General features: G+C 31.4%; 3 protein-coding genes across 3 annotated transcripts; all 3 read right to left on the bottom strand.

The window, feature by feature from the left end:
- Nucleotides 1-310: 310 nt before the first annotated feature.
- Nucleotides 311-7,747, bottom strand: LOC139815087 (uncharacterized). The gene is made up of 3 exons (XM_071781719.1): nucleotides 4,092-7,747; nucleotides 3,545-3,631; nucleotides 311-3,479 (listed from the first exon to the last, which is right to left on the bottom strand). The coding sequence occupies exons 1-3, from the start codon at nucleotides 5,154-5,156 to the stop codon at nucleotides 3,384-3,386; spliced, it is 1,248 nt and encodes a 415-aa protein (XP_071637820.1). The 5' UTR covers nucleotides 5,157-7,747; the 3' UTR covers nucleotides 311-3,383.
- A 2,622-nt stretch (nucleotides 7,748-10,369) lies between these two features.
- On the bottom strand, nucleotides 10,370-12,555 carry LOC139814874 (uncharacterized). Its single transcript, XM_071781372.1, has 3 exons — nucleotides 11,036-12,555; nucleotides 10,821-10,907; nucleotides 10,370-10,716 (listed from the first exon to the last, which is right to left on the bottom strand). Exons 1-3 carry the CDS (start codon nucleotides 12,095-12,097, stop codon nucleotides 10,618-10,620), a joined length of 1,248 nt encoding a protein of 415 aa, XP_071637473.1. The 5' UTR covers nucleotides 12,098-12,555; the 3' UTR covers nucleotides 10,370-10,617.
- Nucleotides 12,556-12,794: 239 nt separating this feature from the next.
- Nucleotides 12,795-14,759, bottom strand: LOC139814967 (uncharacterized). The gene is made up of 3 exons (XM_071781515.1): nucleotides 13,454-14,759; nucleotides 13,239-13,325; nucleotides 12,795-13,134 (listed from the first exon to the last, which is right to left on the bottom strand). Exons 1-3 carry the CDS (start codon nucleotides 14,528-14,530, stop codon nucleotides 13,036-13,038), a joined length of 1,263 nt encoding a protein of 420 aa, XP_071637616.1. The 5' UTR covers nucleotides 14,531-14,759; the 3' UTR covers nucleotides 12,795-13,035.
- Nucleotides 14,760-15,327: the final 568 nt, after the last annotated feature.

Below are 15,327 nucleotides of genomic sequence, written 5' to 3'. Positions count from 1 at the left end.
GGTAACGACAGCCGACAGAATATAGTACGGTTTTGAAGCCTCGAAGGTTGAAGCGTTGATCTTGTACGGAAATATACCAAGAATACGTAAGAACATGAAGCAAGGACACATCAGAGATTGAAAGTCCTTGGCGTGGAATAGTCGGCATCCTTTTTCTTTTTGTTTGCCTTTTGGTTTTCCTTGGAGATCCGATGACAAATTGAACATGATTAGTGCAGGTTTGTCACGAGAAAACAATCGAATAAGTCATAAACCACAACCTGCAAATTGTTAATTATGTTATTAATACTTTTTGGCATTAATATAAATATTATAAATATGAATTAATTTTTCTTATTAGATATAATATTTTCGTTACTTTTATCTCTCCATGCACGTAAACTGATATGAACTTTCCGTCGTCAATGTGCACCCGTCAAATTTTAATTTAAGACTGCGGATAATTGCTTTCTCGAGTAATATTGCTAGATTAAAAAGATATTTTGTTTGGCGTGATGTAACCATGGTATTCTTTAAGCAATTATCATTTCCGGTATAAAAAACGAATGTGTGTACTTCCAATCACATTAGACTCATTTAATCATGCATGTGAAAAAAGAAACGGCAATGTCCCTGTGGATCGCTAGCTTTTAAAATTGAATTCATAATGATTACTTATTTCCTAATGATTATTTATATTCCAAAATCTATATTGACATTCTGCGCATAAGATATTTGACGTCTTTATTATATCACTTTGTTTTACTGTTCCTAATTGTTTTTATGTAAATATTTTATATTATTTATATGTATATATCATTATGTATTTTCTTCTAATTAAAATACTTCCGTAACATTATTTGTAGTTTTTATCTCGCAAGAATGTGTCAAGAGTACGAATTGGAATAATATTAATATGTATGTAGCGATAGTTCCCACTATCTAAAACCAAAATAAAATTAAACATATAATGTACATTTTATTAATTATTAATTTTATTAAATTACGCTTATAAAATAGTAAGAGTATATGACCAATCACTTACCACAGCGAGAAGTTTTGCGTCCACAGTAAAACCTTTCGCAGAAAATGTATTATTGCAATGAAGCATTTGCAAGGAAAATATTTGTAACTGCAATTGCGAAATCATCAAATATAAGATTGAAAAAAAATCATGAATCCGGTATATTTAACGTATTAAAAATTATACTAACGTACAAATCACAGTTATCACAATTTAAAAAAATATTATAATTAAATTTTTATCATATTACCTCATCTTTGATTTGCTTATTAGTTGTGTTGTTAAACACATCGTGAATAGATGTACTAATTTGCAGAGCTTGATCTTTGCCTGTCTCACAGGCCCACACTATTAATACTATTTTTACGAAGGCGTACGTTATGCACATGAAAAAAGACGCATAGCTTATTGTATCTCGAACACTCGAGGATAATACACTAACTGGCCAAAGAATTATGCAGTAAAACAGAGTGATTGTGATATCGGAGAAGGTCATGACTACTGTAGCAAGAAGCTGCGAGCTAAAGATTATATTCAGTTTTTGTACTGTGTCGCTGATCATTAGATGTTCCTTCTCCATAGCCTTGAGCTCCATTATCAAAAATGGATTTCTTTGATCGTGATAGATCAATCTAGAGCTGTGTAGATGGTCACTCATGAGTTCTCGCATATGCGCCAAATCGTCGTTGATTCTTTTAAAACAAATCTTTAATACGCAAACACAATTTATATACAGCATATCCATTTGAAATACCATTAAAATGATGTATATTTTAATCATTTCATTTATTTGCAATGTAAAGGAGTATATCAGCAATTGCCCAAATAGATAAAGAAAACCGATGATATCCTTGGCATGAATCAGACGAGATAGCTTTTGATAAGATTCTGAGGGTAGTCTTGAAGAGATTTTCAATATAGTCTGGAGCAAGCGCATTCGAGGACCACTTAGAATGAGCGTGACGATCATTATGAAACTGCCAAACACAAAGACGCAACCTTCCGCAAGATTTGCGGGTATAACAAATATACTGATTATTCCAAGTAAGGGAGAAGCGAACAGTGTTATTAGTGCGCAAACACTACAAACGCAGGTAACGACAGTTGACAGAATATAGCACGGTTTTGAAGCCTCGAAGGTTGAAGCGTTGATCTTGTACGGAAATATACCCAGAATACGTAAGAACATGAAGCAAGGACACATCAGAGATTGAAAGTCCTTGGCGTGGAATAGTCGGCATCCTTCTTCTTTTTGTTTGCCTTTTGGTTTTCCTTGGAAAGTTGATGGCAAATTGAACATGATCAGCGATATGTTGCAGGAGAATATGAAAAATTAAATTGTAGACAACAATCTGTGAATTGTTAATTACGTTATTATTACTCTTTGGCATTAATACGAATATTATTGAATTAACTTCTTATTTTTATATGTAACCTTTTCGCTAATATGTGTGTGTGTGTGTTATACTAGCGTAAACTGATATGAACTCTCCGTCGTCGATGTACATCCGTCAAATTTCAATTTAATACTGCGAATAATTGCTATCTTGAGTAATGACGCAAGATTAAAAAGATATTTTGTTTGGCATGATGTAACCATGGTATTCTTCGAGCAATTATCATTTTCGGTATAAAAAACGGATGTGTGTACTTCCAAAATGACATTGGATTCATTTAATCATATTAAAAAGGAAACGGTAATATCCCTGTGGATCGCTAGCTTTCAAAAATGCTTTCACAATGATTACTTATTTCCTATTTCCTAATGTCTATTTCCAAAATCTATATTTATGTTCTTTATATGAGATATTTTACGTCTTTATCATATCATTTATTATTATTATTAGCACTTATTATTGAATTTCAGTATTAATATAGGCGCCAATAAGGATAATAAAACGAAAGTTATTCTGATGTCAATTACTTCTGTGTTCATATTTATGTTACTGACAATCTAATGATAAACTATTGCCAGTAATTTCAGAATGAAGTACAATATAATATCTGAGACAGTTTTAAAAATTTTAATTATTTGCCTACTAGAAGTATAATAAACTCCAATTTATATTAAATTATTGATATTTTATGATACTTAATTGGTTTTAATAAGTACAAATAGATATTTTTCAGGAACATATTTATTACACTTCAAATAATGCATTTAAATACAAATCAAATATTAAAGACTTATTTATATAGTACAACTATTACCGCATACATGCATATACGCATATACTAGTCTTTATTATATATCCATTTACATATATGTGAATGTGTCTCTGTATAAAATATTGCGATTATATTTTATTAAGAAAGGCAAAAAAATATTTTTAATATTTAAAAATCTTTTTTTTATGATTACGTATCTTTTTTAGTTAGATTATATAACATTGATCGCTGTCTTTCTGTCGCAGGAATGCGACGCATTTAAAAATTGTATGAAGATTAAAAGATGCGTGGTAATGTAACCCACCATCTAAAATTAAAACAAAAAATACAATAAGCATATTTTTAATTGAAACAAATTAATAGATTACTTACTGCTGTGAGAAGCGTCGCGTCCACAGTGACACCTTTCGCCGAAAACGTATTTTCGTGATGCAGTATTTGTAAAGAAAACAGCTGCAACTGTTCGTGCAAAAAACAGATTGTAGTAAAACTAAATGTAAAGGTACCATTTCATGCACGGCATGCTGCTGCAATAGTTCGCTGCTATTGATTGAAAATTTGTTACTAGATATTTTGCTTCATCGCTGTGAAATTCAACACAGCTGAAAAAGAACACGTAACCTGTTGATTTCGGGCACAATAAGTAGTCATAATTATTCCTAATAAAAAAATATTTGTGTCTGGACACATAGCTCTGTCATAACAAAAAACTGTGTTGAGTGAGATACATAAATATATTTATCATTATTAAATTTTGGTCACGTGACTGATTTGCTGCTGCAGCATGCTGTATATATGAAAAGGCAGCTTAAGAATAAAAAACTAAAATTGAAAAACGATATTGTTCCAGTAGATTTAATAAAATCGCGTATACAGCACGCGTTTTTAGAATAACGAATAAATAAAATTACATTTTTACCTCGTTTTTAATCTGTTTGTTATTGGCCCTGTTAAGTACGTCATGAACGGTGGTGCTGATCTCTTGGGCTTGATTTTTGCCGGTCTCGCAAGCCCACACAAGTAGCGATATAATTATAATATAATATCCTACTGACGTTAAAAACGTGACGAGGAAGTATGCATCAATATTAATAAATACTCCATCTTGCCAGCGCACTGCATGGAAGTACACTTGAAAAGTGATGTTGGAAAAGGACACAGCTATAACAGCAAGGAGTTGCAAACTGAAGATTGTGTTCAGCATTTTCACAGCGTCGCTAACCATCAGATGCCACTTCTTCAGGATCTTTAATTTTCTTAGCAAAAATCGATTTTTCTGCACACGATGAATTAATCTGAGATCACGTGATTTTACATCGTTTGTCATGAGAATTTGTATGTGTGCCAAACTGTCGTTAATACTCTTGAAGCAAGCCTTTAATACACAAACACAATTTATGTGCAACATATTTATATGAAACACCAGCACAAAGAAATACGTTTCGAGCACTGCAATTATGATAGTCAAATAATTCGTTTCAGGTATACGTTGTTTTATGAAATTATATGTAATTATTTGCACGATTAAGAAGATAACACCCAAGATGTCCTTGATGTAAATTAATTTCGACAACTTTTGATACGACTCCGAAGATAGTTTCGAGGAGATTTCTGATATAGTCTGTAGCGAGCGCATTCGCGGACCGCTCAAAACGTGCGTGATGGTCACTATGAAACCACTGTACATATTGTAACAAATAGCTTCAAGATTTCTGGTTATGTCTCCCAAGTTGATTTTAGAAATGATAATATCGCGAATGAATACCACTTTAAAAACGCAACAAACACAGACAATCACGGTTGACATTACGTAGTGCGGTTTTGAGGTTTCGAAGATCGAGGCGTTAATCTTGTATGGAAACATTCCTAGGATACGATAAAACGTGAAGCAGGGATACATTAAGGATTGAAAGTCCGTAGCGTGGAATAATTGCCTTTTCCGCATTTTGCTCTTGGCTTGTCGTTGGATTTTCGAACTGAACATGATTAACAGAAATTCATGGGAGAATAATAATCGATATTATAGTCTACAACTCAAAGATTATTAAACAAAACACTTTAGGATTCACATGATTGTTAGAGTTTCTTTTCTAAGTGCAATGTTTAAGTCCGTCGTTTAAGTTCCCCTCGTAACAAGTGTGTAAACTAATATGGACTCCACCTCCTATCTACACTCGATGAATTTAAGTTTAAAACTATGAGTAAATTCGATGTAAGTAGAGGGACGAAGCTAAAGAAGCCACTTGTTAGTCGTGAGGTAACCATGGTATTCTTCGATCGGCACTTATCGCTCTTGACAATTGATTGGAACGAATTTGTGAAATGTAATTGTTGTAACATATGATTCTATAAATTATATGTGCATTACGTGACATAGAAAGCATAAACTTTGCGATATATTTAATAAGTACAAAGAGATATTTTTCGGGAACATATTTATTACATTATATAAATAATGCATTTAAACAAATCAAATGTTAAAGATATGCTTATGTAGTACAACTATTACCATCATGTATATGCATGTACGAAACTATATTATACCTATTTACATATATGTGAAAGTGTCTCTGTATGCGTATAAAATATTGCAATTGTATTTTATTAAGACGGACAAAAAAGAGTGTTTTTAATATCAAAAACCTCTTTTTATTATTATGTATTTTTTTATCTTTTTTATTTAGATTGTATAGCACTGATTGCTGTCTTTTCGCAAGAATGTGTCGCATTTAAAAATTGTATTAAAATTAATAGGTACGTAGTAATGTTACCCACTATCTAAAAATAAAACAAAACTTATAAAAAATAGGCATTTCATTAATTACAACAAATTAATTGATCACTTACTGCTGTGAGAAGCGACGCGTCCACAGTGAGACCTTTCGCCGAAAATGTATTTTCACGATGCAGTATTTGTAAAGAAAACAGCTGCAACTGTTCATGAAAAAATTAAATGTATAAGAACAAAAACATAAAATTGAAGAATGCTATTATATTATACTCGAGTAGATTTAATAAAATCGCGTATAAAGCATGTATATTTTCAGAATAATATAGGTATAAATAAAATTACATCTTTACCTCATTTTTAATCTGTTCGTTGTTGGTACTGTTGAGTACGTCATGGACGGTGGTGTTGATCTCTCGGGCTTGAGTCTTGCCAGTCTCGCAGGCCCACACAAGTAGCGTTATAATTATACTGTAATATGCTATTGACGTTAAAAGCGCGATGAGGAAGTGTATATCAATATTAATAAATACTCCGTCTTGCCAGCGCACTACATGGAAATACACTTGAAAGGTGATGTTAGAAAAAGACATGGCTATAGTAGCTAGGAGTTGCAAACTGAGGATTATGTTCAGCATTTTTACAGCGTCGCTAACCATCAGATGCCACTTTTCCAGAATCTTTAATTCTATTAGCAAAAATTGATTTCTCTGCACATGGCGGATTAATCTGAGATCACATGGTTTTGTATCATTTGTCATACGAATTTGCATGTTTGCCAAACTGTCATTAATACTTTTGAAGCAGGTCTTTAATACGCAAACACAATTTATGTACAACATATTTAACTGAAATATCAGCGCAAAGAAGTACATTTCACACACTATAAGTATGACAACAAAATAATTCAGTTCAGGTTTATAAATTTTAAAAACAAATATACATATTTGCACGATTAAGAAGATAATACCCAAAATGTCCTTGACGTGCATTAATTTGGACAACTTCTGATACGACTCCGAAGATAGTTTCGAAGAGACTTCTGATATAGTCTGTAGCAAGCGCATTCGCGGACCACTCAAAACGTACGTGATGATCACTATGAAACCACAGAACATATTGTAGCAAATAGCTTCAAGATTTTTGGTTATATCTCCCAAGTCGATGTTAGAAATGGTAGTATTGTGAATGAATACCACATTAAAAGCGCAGCAAACGCAGACAACCAAGGTCGACATTATGTAGTGCAGTTTTGAAATTTCAAAGATCGAATTGTTAATCTTGTATGGAAACAGTCCGAGAATACGACAAAACGTGAAGCAAGGATACATTAAGGATTGGAAGTCCGTAGCTTGGAATAATCGCCATTTCTTCTTTGTTTTACTCTTGGTATGTCGTTGAATTTTCAAAGTGAACATGATTAACAGAAATTTATGAGAGAATAATAATCAATATCAATCTGCGGCCTAAGTGTTATTTAATAAAACACTTTAAGATATTGATGTAGATATGATTGTCAGAGCTTTTTTTCTGAATGCAATCTTCAAGTCCGTCTCTTCGTAACAAAATGTGTAAACTGGTATGGACTCCACTTTCTATCTACACTCGATAAATTTAGGTTTAAAACTATGAGTAAATTCAGCGTAGGCAGAGGGACAAAGCTAAAGAAGTTACTTGTTAGTCGTGAAGTAACCATGGCATTCTTCGATCGGCACTTATTGCTCTTGGAATTGAATTACAACGAATGTGCGTAATTGTAACATACAATTTGTAACATACAGTTCTATACCTTACGATATTCGCATGAATCAGGAATTCTAAAACATGCATCAATAATGACACCAAATTTATTAAATTACAATAATTAAATTATTTACATTTTCGAAAAATAATGAATATAATTCCGTTATAATATATGCGTAGAAAATGTTGCTTTAAGAATTAAAATTATAATGCAAAAGCCATAATGTTTAGAGATCTATACATCCAATAATAAAGTTTATAATCTTCAGAGAATATATTCTTACAATACACCTGATAATAATACAGTGTCTGATAATAATTTATATCAGTTAGCTTATTTATATTAGTTTGATTTGTCGTAATTTTAATGTAAGAACAATTAGAATATTAGATTATGTGCTGTATTTGAATATTTATACTTGCGTAAGCTTTTATTAGTATTATCCATTCATACATATAAAATGTAAGTAATAAAAAAGTGTTTCTGCACAAGTACAACATTGTGATAATAATTTATTAATAATAACAATAAATAATATTTTTTATTTTTAAAAAACACTTTTTACCTGATTATACACTTTTTTTAATTAGATTTTCTCACACTGGTTGCTGTCTTTCCATCGCAAGAATGCGACATATTAAAAAATTGTGTTAATATTAATAAATACGTAGCAATATTACCCACTATCTAAAAGTAAAACAAAAATGTAATTTTATTAATTAAAACAAATAATTGATTACTTACTGTTGTGAGAAGCGTTGCATCCACAGTGAGACCTTTCGCCGAAAATGTATTTTGGCAATGTAGTATTTGTAAAGAAAACAAATGCAACTGCAATGTAAAGATCGTGAAATAATTAAATACAGCGAAGTAGAATTAATAAACGTGATTTAATCAATTTAATATTTTAAAAAATTCTCATTAACGTATATAGAGTATATTTTCTAGAAAAATATATATATCTATAAAATTACACATCATTACCTCGTTTTTCAATTGCTCATCATTGGTACTGTTAAGTAGATCATGAATGGTAATACCGATTTCTTGGGCCTGATTTTTACCGGTCTCGCAGACCCACACAAGTATTATTATTTTAAAAATGTTATATGACATAGATATTAAAAACACATCAAGCAACTGTTTATCTACACTGAAGAACAACCCATCTTGCCACCGAACTACACTAAAGTACAGTTCAAAAGTGATAGTGGAAAAGATATTGACTATAGTGACAAGGAGTTGCAGACTGAAGATTATATTTAGCATTTGCACTGTCTCGTTAACCATCAGATGTTGCTTCATTAAGGTTTTCAGTTCTATCAGCAAAAATTGATTTCTTTGCATGAAACAAATTAAGCTGGGAGCAGGTAACTTCATATCGTTTATCATGAGTTTTTGTATATGTGTTAGATTGTCATTGATTCTCTTGAAACAAGCCTTTAATACACAAACACAGTTTATGTACAACATATTTATTTGAAATACCAGCAAATTGCAGTATATTACGAACATCATGATCAAAACAGTCATACAGTTCATTTTAAGCTCCTGTATTTTGGAAATATTTACGCACATTTGCACTACTCGGAAGATAATGCCCAGTATATCCTTGACATGGATAAATCTAGACATCTTTTGATACGACTCTAGAGGTAATTTCGAAGAGATCTCCAGAATAGTCTGTAACAAGCGCATTCGTGGTACGTTCAAGACATGCGTGCTGGTCACTATAATGATGTTGAACGTAAAATAACTAATAAACTGAACATTCCTTGTTACGTCTCCAAAGTCATATGTAGAATCGATAATATTGTGAATGAGTGACAAGCCAAGAACGCAGGAAACGCAGGCAATCACGGTCGATAGAATGTAGTACGATTTTGTAGCCATGAAAGTCGAAGTGTGGAAATTATATGGCAATATTCCGAGTATGCGGCAAAAGATGAAGCAGGGATACATCAAGGATTGGAAGTCCGTAGCGTAGAACAGCCACCGTTTGTTCCCCGTTTTGCCTTTGATGTGTCGTTGCATTTTCAAATTGTACACGTTTAGTAGAAATTCATGGGAGAACAACAAACTATGTCATAAAATCTTGCCTAATTGTTATTAATTAGTACACTCCAGTATTAATATAGATGTGATTACAAGAGTTTCTTTTATAAATGTACTTTTCAAATCCGTTTCTTCGTAACAACTGTGTAAACTAATATGAATTCTACGTCCCATGTACACTCGATGAGTTTAATTTTGAAACTGCGAATAAATGCTGCGTCAAGCAAAGATATAAAACTGAAGAAGTCACTTGTTAGTCGTGAAGTAACCATGACGTTCTTCGATCGGCATTTATTATTCTTGAGATGGATTCCACAAAAAAATGTTCTATTATATTGCTGTGGCATATGACTCACAAAATAACATTTATATGTGCATTTATGAAAAAGGAACCATAAACTGTGTAATTTTCACATATAAATTAGTTTAATTTTTAAATGATTCTAATTTCTAAGAGATCCATTAATAACGACTGTCTATGATTCCGAGTTTAATATTTTCTCTGTCTCTCTTTCTTTGCGCAGGATGTACAATAGCTTTATATTACACTTTTAAGATTTAATATTTTTGTTTTTAAAGAACATACAAGTTAATTTTTTAATATCTAAATATTTATACATATGTATATATTTTACCGATTAAAATTATATATTATTAACAATATTTTTCGTCGTAGCTTTCTTTACACAATCATGAATTATAAATATTTTATATAATTTTAATATATAAAACTTAATTTACATAATACAACAATAACTGTACAATTATAAAATATAAAATGTCTAGCGAGATTATATTCTAATCTGTAATCATAACGAAGAAAATAATAATAATCCAATAATATACATACACATAAAAACCAGATATCTGTAATATCTGAAAATACACTTATTTCTTGAATTATATTTCTTTTTGTAATTAAATTACTTCCATATTGCTTGCCTTTCTCTCGCAAGAATACAACATGCGCTTGAATTGGTATAATATTAATACGTATGTAACGATATTACCCACTACCTAAAAGCAAAATTTAGAAAATAAATAAAATGTATCTTATTCATTATTAATTTTGTTAACAAATTATGTGATTAAGAATTAATTAAGATATATCAATCACTCACTGCAGCAAGAAACTTCGCATCTACAATAAAACCTTTTGCAGAAAATGTATTTTCGCAGTGAAGTGTTTGCAAGGAAAACAGATGTAACTGCAATTACAAAATTATTAAATGTAGAAAAGTATGTACAGTAATTATAAATCAGATAGATTTTAAAAAATTGTTTTATAAAATATAATTTAAAAGAAATTTAAAAGTTTAATTTTCCATTATATTACCTCGCTTTTGATTTGCTCATCGGTGATGTTGGTCATTATATCGTGAATAGAAGTAGTGATTTGTAAAGCTTGATTTTTGCCCGTCTCGCAGGCCCATACTACCAATAATATTTTTATAATATGATACACCATGGGTAAAAAATAGAGTATGCGAGGTAATGTTTCACCCGAAGTACTTATTAATAAGATATACTGCCAGTTGAATATAGAGTAGTATAGATAGACCGTGACATTGAAGAAAGTTATGACTATTGTAGCGAGAAGCTGCAAACTGAAGATCATATTTAGCATCTGCACCGTATCGGTAATTGTCAGATGTTGCTTCTTCAGAGCCTTGAGCTCCATTATTAAAAATGGATTTCTCTGGTCGTGATAGATCGGTCTAAAGCCACGTGGATCGTCAATTGTCATGAGTCCTCGCATGTATGCCAGATTATCATTGATTCTTTTGAAACAGATTTTTAGTACACAAACGCAATTCATATACAGCATATCCATTTGAAATATCACTAGAACGATGTACATATGAAAGAAAGCATTCATTTTCAACGTGTACATGTATACCAACATCATCGCAACTAAATAAAGAAAACCAATGATATCTTTAGTGTGGATCAGTTTAGATAGCTTTTGATATGATTCTGCGGGTAGTCTTGAAGATATCTTCAATATAATCTGGAGCAAACGCATTCGCGGGCCGCTTAGAACGAGGGTAACGGTTATTATAAAACCGCCAAACACCAACCCGAAATAACTTCTAAGAGCCCTGGGTAAACTTTTTATATCGATTTTGTCATATTCATCATATTTTCCAAAAATGGAAACTATGGAAAATGGAGAACTATATAGGCATATCAGTGCGTGAATACCACAAACACAGGTAACGACAGCCCATAGAATATAGTATGGTTTTGAAAACTCGAAGGTTGAAGCGTTGATCTTATACGGAAATATACCCAGAATACGGCACAACGTGAAACAGGGATACATCAGGGATTGAAAGTCCGTAGCGTAGAACAGCCACCGTTTGTTCCCCGTTCTGCCTTTGATGTGTCGTTGCATTTTCAAATTGTACACGTTTAATAGAAATTTATGGGAGACAACAAACTATGTCATAAAATCTTGCCTAATTGTTATTAATTAGTACACTCCAGCATTAATATAGATGTGATTACAAGATTTTCTTTTATAAATGTACTTTTCAAATCCGTTTCTTCGTAACAACTGTGTAAACTAATATGAATTCTACGTCCCATGTACACTCGATGAGTTTAATTTTGAAACTGCGAATAAATGCTGCGTCAAGCAAAAATATAAAACTGAAGAAGTCACTTGTTAGTCGTGAAGTAACCATGACGTTCTTCGATCGGCATTTATTATTCTTGAGATGGATTCCACAAAAAAATGTTCTATTATATTGCTGTGGCATATGACTCACAAAATAACATTTATGTGTGCATTTATGAAAAAGAAACCATAAACTGTGTAATTTTCACATATAAATTAGTTTAATTTTTAAATGATTCTAATTTCTAAGAGATCCATTAATAACGACTGTCTATGATTCAGAGTTTAATATTTTCTCTGTCTCTCTTTCTTTTCGCAGGATGTACAATAGCTTTATATTACACTTTTAAGATTTAATATTTTTGTTTTTAAAGAACATACAAGTTAATTTTCTAATATCTAAATATTTATACATATGTATATAATTTACCGATTAAAATTATATATTATTAACAATATTTTTCGTCGTAGCTTTCTTTACACAATCATGAATTACAAATATTTTATATAATTTTAATATATATTAAACTTAATGTACATAATACAACAATAACTGTACAATTATAAAATATAAAATGTCCAGCGAGATTATATTCTAATCTCTAATCATAACGGAAGAAAATATTAATAATCCAATATACATACATATAAAAACCAGATATCTCTAATATCTGAAAATACACTTATTTCTTGAATTATATTTCTTCTTCTAATTAAATTACTTCCATATTGTTTGCCTTTCTCTCGCAAGAATATGACATGCGCTTGAATTGGTATAATATTAATACGTATGTAACGATATTACCCACTACCTAAAAGCAAAATTTAGAAAATAAATAAAATGTATCTTATTCATTATTAATTTCGTTAACAAATTATGTGATTAAGAATTAATTAAGATATATCAATCACCCACTGCAGCAAGAAGCTTCGCATCTACAATAAAACCTTTTGCGGAAAATGTATTTTCACAGTGAAGTGTTTGCAAAGAGAACAGATGCAACTGCAATTACAAAATTATTAAATGTAGAAAAGTATGTACAGTAATTATGAATCAGATAGATTTTAAAAAACTGTTTTATAATATATAATTTAAAAGAAATTTAAAAGTTTAATTTTCCATTATATTACCTCGCCTTTGATTTGCTCATCGGTGATGTTGTTCAGTATATCGTGAATAGAAGTAGTGATTTGCAAAGCTTGATTTTTGCCCGTCTCGCAGGCCCATACTACCAATGATATTTTTATAATATTATACACTATAGGTGAAAAATAGAATATGCGAGGTAATGTTTCATCCGAAGCACTCATTAATAAGATATATTGCCAGTTGAATATATAGTAGTATAGATAGACCGTGAGATCGAAGAAAGTTATGACTATTGTAGCGAGAAGCTGCAAACTGAAGATCATATTTAGCATCTGCACCGTATCGGTGATTGTCAGATGTTGCTTCTTCAGAGTCTTGAGCTCCATTATTAAAAATGGATTTCTCTGCTCGTGATAGATCGGTCTAAAGCCACGTGGATCGTCAATTGTCATGAGTTCTCGCATGTATATCAGATTATCATTGATTCTTTTGAAACAGATTTTTAGCACACAAACGCAATTCATATACAGCATATCCATTTGAAATATCACTAGAACGATGTACATATGAAAGAAAGCATTCATTTTCAACGTGTACATGTATACCAACATCATCGCAACTAGATAAAGAAAACCAATGATATCTTTAGTGTGGATCAGTTTAGATAGCTTTTGATATGATTCTGCGGGTAGTCTTGAAGATATCTTCAATATAATCTGGAGCAAACGCATTCGCGGGCCGCTTAGAACGAGGGTAACGGTTATTATAAAACCGCCAAACACCAACGCGCAATAATTTCCAAGAGCTCTGGGTAAGCTTTTCATATCGATTTTGTCATATTCATCATATTTTCCAAAAATGGGAGAATTATATAAGCATATCAGTGCGTGAATACCACAAGCACAGGTAACGACAGCCCACAGAATATAGTATGGTTTTGAAATCTCGAAGGTTGAAGCGTTGATCTTATATGGAAATATACCCAGAATACGGCACAACATGAAACAGGGATACATCAAGGATTGAAAGTCCTTGGCGTGGAATAGTCGGCATCCTTTTTCTTTTTGTTTGCCTTTTGGTTTTCCTTGGAAATTCGATGATAAATTGAACATGCTCATAATTTATAAGTTCAACAACTTATAAATTATTATTCACGTTATTGACACCGTGATATTAAATAATATAAATATGATTGCGACAGGTTTTTTTTCAATCAGTGATAATTTTTGCTTAATATATCTGTCTTTCCACGTGCAAAAATAAGATGTACACCCGGCGAATTTAAGTTTAACACTGCGCATAATTGCCATCTTGGCATATAATATACAATGACACGAAACACAGGATACTTTGTTAGGCGTGATGTAACCATGGCGTTCTTCGATCGGCAACTGCCATCTCTGTATGAAGAAATTATATATAATTGTTGTGACAGATGACTCATCAAATCATGCATACACATGGAACCGGCAGTATCCTGTATGTCACTCTCAATCAGTGGATTGCTAGTAATGCTAGTATAGCTTTCAAAGATTCAATTAGGATAATGATGACATATTTCTTTATTACTACCTATTTTTTTCTAAAGTTACGCTTATATTTCGCACAAAATATTTGACATCACATAACTTTTGAATTAATATTCCTGATTATTATAAATATATATATAAGATATATATAAAATAATCTTTTTTATATTTTTAATATTAAAAATTATGATTATATTAATACATTCTAGCACAATAAATTCTTACGACGCACCTGATTGTCGATGATTTTCTGCAACATTGTAGAGAACAACTACAAAATTACAGTACTGACAGAAGCAGTATACAGAATATACATTTACACATATTAAGAAGAAAGGCGAAAATGAGTAACTACATATTATATCCAATGTCTGATTATATACATA

Source organism: Temnothorax longispinosus, chromosome 6 (assembly GCF_030848805.1).
Source record: "Temnothorax longispinosus isolate EJ_2023e chromosome 6, Tlon_JGU_v1, whole genome shotgun sequence".
NCBI lineage: Eukaryota > Metazoa > Arthropoda > Insecta > Hymenoptera > Formicidae > Temnothorax > Temnothorax longispinosus.
Note: the sequence above shows the minus strand (reverse complement) of the source record. Positions and strands in the feature narration are given on the sequence as shown.